The 7963-nt window shown below is 52.2% G+C and overlaps 1 protein-coding gene across 1 annotated transcript; it reads left to right on the top strand.

Moving 5' to 3' along the window:
- Nucleotides 1–2670: 2670 nt before the first annotated feature.
- Nucleotides 2671–5166, top strand: LOC137455117 (protocadherin gamma-B5-like). Its single transcript, XM_068165674.1, has one exon. It carries the CDS (start codon nucleotides 2671–2673, stop codon nucleotides 5164–5166), a length of 2496 nt encoding a protein of 831 aa, XP_068021775.1.
- The last annotated feature ends 2797 nt before the right edge of the window (nucleotides 5167–7963 follow it).

The raw sequence follows: 7963 nt of genomic DNA, 5'->3' as shown, positions 1-7963 counted from the left end.
TACTCTGTAGTTCAGAGTGAGACTTTAGGGCCACAGTTGCTGTCATAGATATGAATGACTTCCAGGTGCCCTTGGAGGTTAACACCTGCAGTAAAGAGCAGGAAGGCTTCCTCTTGAATTTCTCTGGCAACAATTTTTCACAGAATGTTTGGGGTTGGAAGGGACCTCAAAAGCTCCTCCAGTCCAACCTGCCAGCCAGAGCAGGATCACCTAGAGCAGATCACACAGGAAAGTATCAAAGCAGGTCTTGAATATCTCCAGAGCAGGAGACTCCCCAACCCCTTTTTCTTACAATGCTTCCTTGCCTTGCTGGTCTTATTTGTGGTTTATTATTATTTTCTTAGTTTTGTATGTGTGTAGTTTTAGTTGTAATTAGCAGCACAGCTTCATTTGCAATGTGTTGTGTGTTAGAGCCTCTTGCTCCAGCAGGTGTGAAAGGCAGGAGATGTGAGGGTCTCTGTTTTCTTATTGTTGGGAAGAATAAATGTAACCACAGCCTCAGGGATGGCATCTCTATGGTACATAGTGTGTGACAAGAGGGGAGAAGATTCCCCCTAAGCCATTAGTTTGATGACCCAGTGTCTGTTGATGACTGTTGGCCATCTATAATTCATGTGCTTTAGAATCCCTCTGTTTCTTCTCAGAATAGTGTTGAGGAGAACAGTGTATCTCCCTTCTTGGTTTGATGGTAGTGCATTATCCTTTCATGACGTGTTGTTACCAACTAGGAGGTCAGAAGCAAACTTTTAAGTTGTGTACCTGGAAGGAAGACATGGTGGAAATCTCTTGGTGGAAATGTCTTGGTGGGTAGCAGGGCATAGAGCATCAGAGTTTTCTTATTGTCATAAATAACGTAGCTGTCTGCTTGATGGAGCACTGTGCTATTTCAGTTCATTCTGCTCAGTGAATTAGGCCTCAGAAATGTTATTCCACTTGATCTGCTAATTTCTGTGTGTTTCTGTTCTTGCTTGTTGGCATGAATTACAAATCGACGTCAGGCTGTCTGATCACATGGGAATGTCACATCTGTGCCAGTTCTCTGAATGCAGGGGCAATGTCCATGCACACCTTTGGTGTTTACATCTGTAAAGAGGAAGGATTTCATAGCCATATGAGTGCTCATAGAAGATGAAAACCTACAACAATGTTACAATCCAGAATGGTTTGGGACTATTTGAGGTGCTGCGTTTGAAGAGGTACTGAGGAGACACATGGCTTGTGCTTCGTTGATTCCCAGGGTTTATTGCTGGCCCAAGGAAATAATGGGTCTGTGAAAGTGTCTTATTTTTCAGTGTAACTTTGCTTAGATTCCACCTGGCCATTGTGCTGAAGAAAGTTGATGTTACCTTTGAGCAGATACTTGGATGATCTGGAATTTAATTGACCTCTGTATTACTTGTGACCTTTTGAACCTTTGAGGGTTCTTCAAATTATATAGGATGAGTAGAAAAATCTCTTTGTATGCACCTGTGTTGTCATCCCTGGGTTCCAAGAAGTTGTGCCCACAAGATTTCTTTCAGTGTTGTCTATCTACAGAGGCAGCTTTTCTACTGTATTTTTTGGCAGGCTGAAGAGCTCTGCCTGTACAGAGACAGGGCAAGTAGAAGAGTGGGATGTGGTGCAGTGTGACATGGCTAAAAGGAAGCTGTAAAAGTTGACTTTGTCCTAGCTGTTAGATGAGGCCCACAGCTGTATTTTCCTTGCTTGATTATCCACATCTGCTACTGTACAGATATTGCTTCTTCCACACAGGAAGTTTGGCTTAAGAAGTTCCATTTCTGTGTATTTCTACTTCTTGCCTTTTAAGCAAGCAGTGAAGAATGTCCCTGCCCATGGCAGCGAGGTGCAACCAGTGATCTTTAAAAGTCCTTTTCAATTCAAATTATACTTTGCTTTTCTGAAAGAATCAGATGAATTTTGCAGTTTCCCATTGTCAGCCGCTCAAGTATACAGGTGACAAAAACTTTCCTGAACCAGAAACGCACCCTACTGCATTGGGGATGAGGCACTCTCAGTGTAATTCTTCCTAAAAGAAAATATCAGCAAGGAGGTTAAACGTCACAGACTTATATAAGAAAGAGGAAGAAACCATTTGCAAGCCTAGAACGAAAAGACTGAAATTAATTCCTCATAGTTGTCTTGATGGTATTATAAGGTGATGAGAACCGTTATTTATTGCTTTATGTGAGTACTTCCTACAGATATCCACTATAACTCAAGAAGGTGACATAAAAGCATCTGACAGAGAATCTCAATTTCAAACCCTTCAGGGTCGCGTTAAGCAAGTGTTTATCTGGTTCTAGATTTTAAAAAGAAGAAGAAACTCTAAAGCCTCTAAACACCTACCACATTGCCCGTCCCCGCTAGTGGCGGCCATCGGGCGGCTGCAGTGGCGTCGCGGCGCCTCCGGGTGTCACTGTTGCCCGACACGGAGCCGTGCTGGAGCCGCTGCGGCGTTTGTACACCGGAGGCGGCTCGAACACTCAGCGCCGGCCAGAGCAGCAGCAGCGCGGGCAGCAGAGACAAGAGGAGGCACAGAGGAGGGAGCAGTGGCGTCTAAGCCGGCACCGAGATCGCTACACCTCGGTGGCCCCTGCGTTACGGCCAATAGCTACTGGAAGGTAGAGAGGGCAGCGGCAGGAGGGAGAGAGAAGGAGAGCGCTGCCCACAATGGAGGCCAGGCGCAGCCCGATTCAGAGACCGACCCCGGGAGGGCGGCGAGCAGCCGGAAGAGTGCTCCTGCCGGCCGCGGTGCTGCTGAGCTTGTGCTGCCGAGCGACACCAGAGCCGATCCGCTACACCATCCCCGAGGAACTGAGCAGAGGTTCGCTGGTGGGGCCACTGGCGCGGGACCTGGGGCTGAGCCTGGCAGAGCTGCCGGCACGCAAGCTGCGGCTAACGTCTGCCGCTAAAAGGCAGCTGCAATACTTCACCGTGAGCGAGGAGAGCGGGGAGCTGTATGTGAGCGAGAGGGTGGACCGGGAGGAGATGTGCGGCGAGGAGCCCATCTGTTCTATCAGCTTCGATGCACTGGTGCACAACCCGCTCAACGTTTTCCATGTCGAGGTGGCTATCCAGGATATCAACGACAACTCCCCGACCTTCCTGCGCGATAATTTCCAGCTGGAAATCAACGAGTTGACTTCACCCGGCGCACGCTTTGCCGTGGGAGCCGCCAAGGATGCAGACGTGGGCAGCAACTCCCTGCAGGACTACAAACTGGAGGCAAACAAGTACTTTGAGGTGGAAGTAAAGGAGAAGCAGGATGGCAGCAAGTTCGCGGAGCTGGTGCTGCGCCGAGCGCTGGACCGGGAGACAGAGCAGAGCCTGCGGCTAGTCCTGTCGGCTCTGGACGGTGGCGACCCGCCCCGCAGCGGCACCGCCCAGCTCTTTATCAACGTCACCGACGCCAACGACAACGCCCCCGTGTTCGCGCAGGACCGGTACCGAGTGAGGCTACGAGAGGACTCGCCTCCAGGCTCCATGGTGCTGAACGTCTCGGCCACCGACGCTGACGCCGGCACCAACGCCCACATCACCTACGGCTTCGGGAAAATGCCGACCAAGGTGCTTCAAAATTTTTTGTTGGACGCAGAGAGCGGGATCATGACGCTGCATGAAGCACTGGACTTCGAAGAGACGCGAGGATACACGCTGCTGGTGGAGGCAAAGGACGGGGGTGGTCTTGTAACACATTGTGAAGTGGAAGTGGAGGTGCTGGACGTGAACGACAACGCGCCCGAAATCACCATGCTGTCTGTTTCAAGCCCTGTGCCCGAGGATGCTCCAGTAGGCACCATGGTAGCACTGGTGAACGTGAACGACCCGGACTCCGGGGAGAACGGCCAGGTACAGTGCGAGCTGTCGGGAGAGGCGCCGCTGTCGCTCGTGGCGTCCTCGGGAGGCTCGTATAAGGTGGTGACGGCGAGCGCACTGGACCGAGAGCAGGCAGCCGAGCACCGAGTGACGCTGGTAGCCAGGGACCGGGGCAACCCGGCGCTGTCGAGCCAAGCGGCGCTGGTGCTGGAAGTGTCGGACGTGAACGACAATGCGCCGGTGTTCGAGGAGGACGTGTACAGCGCCTACGTGGCCGAGAACAACGCGGCGGGAACGCCGGTGCTGCGCGTGCAGGCACGGGACGCGGACGCGGGCGCCAACGGGCGCGTCAGCTACTGGCTGGAGGGCAGCAGCGCGGGCTCGGTAGCGCCGCCGGTGTCGGTGGAGGCGCAGAGCGGCGCGGTGTACGCTCAGCGCTCCTTGGACTACGAGCAGTGCCGCGAGTTCACGGTGACGGTGCGGGCGCAGGACGGCGGGGTGCCGGCGCGCAGCTCGACGGCCACAGTGCGCATCTTCGTGCTGGACCGCAACGACAACGCGCCGCGGGTGCTGTGGCCGGCGGCAGTGGCGGCAGCAGGCGAGGCGCCGCCCTTCGAGGTAGTGCCGCGCACGGCTGAGGTGGGCTACCTGGTGGCCAAGGTGGTGGCGGTGGACGCGGACGCGGGGCGCAACGCCTGGCTGTCGTACGAGCTGCTGCACGCGCCGGAGCCGGCGCTCTTCCGCCTGGGGCTGCACAGCGGCGAGGTGCGCACGGCGCGGGCCGTGTCGGAGCGCGACGCGACCAAGCAGCGCCTGGTGGCGCTGGTGAAGGACCACGGGCAGCCGGCGCTGTCGGCCACGGCCACGCTGCACGTGGTGCTGGCCGAGAGCTTGCAGGAGGCGCTGCCGGAGCTGAGCGAGCGGCCGGCGGGCGCCGACTCACCGGCCGAGCTGCAGTTCTACCTGGTGCTGGCGCTGGCTCTGCTGTCGGCGCTCTTCCTGCTCAGCCTGGGGCTGGCCCTGCTGGCTCGGCTGCGGAGGGCCGGTCCGCCCGCCGTCCTGCGCTGCCTGGGTGCGCAGCGCTTGTCTCTGGCGGGCGCCGCCTTCCCGGCGGACTTCTGCGAGGGCACCTTGCCCTACTCCTACAACCTGTGTGTGGCTCCTGGACGCGCCCTGACCGAGGCCACTTGGCTGCCGGCGCCACTACCTAGCCTGCCCGCGGAGGAGCTGCTGGGCACTGTGTCCTGCGTGAAGTCGAGCCTTAACACCACCGCCGGCGTCGAAGACCCTTCCACTGCCTCTGACGAACTGCAGGTCAGTAAGCTCCAGCGCTCTCCTTGTTATTTTTGACCGTTTCTGAGGTTACGTAATGTTTTGCTTTGAATTATTGCTGGGTGGTCTGGATGGGGAGTGCTGGTCCTTGTGTCCATGAAGGAAGGAGTGAAGTGAGAACGGGGTTCTCCATTCCCCTCAGAACAGATAGGTAGTGCCGTAGACTTGTTTCTTCCCTGCTCACAAGTTCAGCTTGGTGAGAGGTCTTGACACCAATGATTTTGCCTGATGGTGTTTTAAAAATGTGCTGGGCGTGTGATGTTGTTGATTTTTTCCTTCCTGATATTTTCTCACCAAACCTGGGTATCATGGTGTGGTGGATAGCCGTTGATTTCCCGAGGGAAAGTTTGGTATGGTTCCACGAATTTTGAAGTTCCAGGTTGTTCTTCCATAGTGAATGATTCCCTGGTTGACAGAATCCACCTTTCAGAAGATTGCTGTAGGAATAGCAGGATTGGTGTGACTAAAAAATGTTATCCAGACGTGAGTTTTTTGTCCAGTTATTTCAATGGTGGATGCGGATATTCAGAGTTTAGAATCACAGAGTTACTGAGGCTGGAATGGATCGCTGAGATCATCGAGTCCAGCCTATGACCTAACACCACCACATTGACTCAACCATGTCGCTAAGCGCCACATCCAATATTTCTTTAAACACCTCCAGGGATGGCGACTCCACCAGTTCCCTGGGCAGTCAATTCCAGTATCTAATAACCCTTTCCAAGGGGAAGTGCTTCCTAACATCCAGCCTAAACCTTTCGTGGCACTGCTTCAGGCCATGTCGTCTCGACTTGTCACAAGTTGCCTGGGAGAAGAGCCTGACCCCCACCTGACTACAACTTCCATTCAGGTAGTTGTAGAGTGTCCTAAGGTCTCTCCTGAGTCTCCTCTTCTCCAGACTAAACAACCACAGCTCTCTCAGCCTCTTCTCGTAATTCTTATAGAATGGTAGAAGCTTTATCTGCACCGTGAAGTGGGGGGAATGGTGTTGATGTTTACTGCTGGAAAGTTTTCCTTCCTGAAATGTACGTGGTTTGTCTATGAAAGGAGACGTTATAGTTGTTCTCCCCTGATGAAGCAGCAGAGTGTCGTCCATCTTTTGGAACAATGACTCTGCAAAAATGGAGGTGTGGGTTTGGGGTTTTTTGTTTGTTTTGGTTTGGTTTTGCGTTTGTTTTGGTGCTTTTTGTTTGTTTGGCTCTTTCCCTTTCTCAAACTGGCTGATAGTTCCTTTGCTTTTAACCGTCATTGGTTTGTCTGTCATACATAGCTGAGCAGGTTGAATGGGATCTCAGAACAAAAAAACGTACTTAAATACCAACTTTTATATTTCATTCTCCTTTTAATCAAAGAGAGGTGTTTGGTCTTGCTGGATCACGTTGATAGTGGAACACGAAAGCCATGAATTCGGGCTCCTAGCCACTTGGTGTGAATGTCGTGTCTGTCTCTTTACGAGAAGTGGTCCATTCTGAGAACGCATGGACAACGACTCGGGAATACACAAAATGACAGTAATTAGGCAGTTGAGTGTGCACTTTAAGAGCGCTGGAGCGCAGCTGCACTCGACTTCTGGTCTCCTACATTATTTTGTTGCAAAGGTGTCCTACCAACTTAAAGAATCGAGAGTTACATGAATGCTAACAATCATTTACACCGTTAGTTGTGATAAAAGCAAGTCCCTTCCCAGTCATTCAAGCTACGGAGTTAATTGTTTAAATGTAAACGTGTGTAAACTATAAACCGCCTTAAGAGTATGTGGGGTGTTAAACCCGGCAAAACCTCTTTAAAGCACGAGAACTTTTTCGGTACTTAGCGAGTATGTAGGTGTTCTCAGGGACTTCAGGGAAGCATTGCATTGATATGATTCGGTTCAAACATAAAGGTGAGAATGGATGTATATGGGGAAAATAGGCAGTGGTGGTAAAAGTAATTTGAAACCTGTACTGCATGAGCGTTCTTCTTGCTCTTTTTGTCCATTTCGGAGCCTCCGTCCTGTTTTCCCTCGGCTTTGCCCCTGGGGTGGTGTAGATGGGGAGCGCTGATCCGCACCTCCGTGATTGATGTAAGGAATTGTGTATGCTCCTCCCAGTTGGAGCAGACAGGTAGCAGCAGCACTTCTTGGTTCTTCCATTGTCATAGGTTCAGTTGACTATTTTGGCTACAACTCTCATTTGCGTGGTTTACAGCGAGTGCTGTAGGTAATTATTCTTTATGACTGACTTGGGAAAACATGGTGAAAATATTTGTGTTCTCCATGAAAGGAGAAGTTAGTATCTTTTCTCTTACGAAACCGATGTACTTGAAATATGGATCGAGACCTATTCCTTCCCTGTTTTCCCCATCAAAGGATGAGCTACACGTTTTTCCTTCTAGGTGAATATTCTGCTTTTCTGCCGAGTGCTGCCCCATCATTGGCTGTTTGAGAAGTATCAGAATTTATGGGACGAATAAATATTATCCAGACTCTATTTCTTTTTCCGTTGTAGTAGTTCCTTTCTTAAAAGTTGTTCCTGATTTGTCTTTAATACACGTGAGGGTGCTGAAGGGAATTGCATTGAAAGCCACTTGCGCGCCGTGTGGCTGCAGTGCCGGCAAAAGGCTGCGGGCGCCGCTGTTGACCGAGGAGGAACCAGAGGAAGCCGGAGCGCTGCAAGCAGCCCCGCCCGCTGCGACCCGGCTCGCTGGCTGTCTCGGAGTCAGAGCGGTCTGCGAGCGTCCCCGCGGTGCGGAGCCGAGCTGCAGCGAGCCGGTGGGACCGGCGGAAGCGAGCGACAGTGAGGAACCGGATCCAGAGGCAGAGGCGGATAGGGATCTG

This window comes from Melanerpes formicivorus, unplaced genomic scaffold, assembly GCF_026170545.1.
Source record: "Melanerpes formicivorus ecotype bairdi unplaced genomic scaffold, bMelFor1.0.p_v2 SCAF_91, whole genome shotgun sequence".
Classification (NCBI taxonomy): domain Eukaryota; kingdom Metazoa; phylum Chordata; class Aves; order Piciformes; family Picidae; genus Melanerpes; species Melanerpes formicivorus.
The sequence above is the reverse complement of the archived record's forward strand: the minus strand, read 5'-3'. Positions and strand labels throughout refer to the sequence as shown.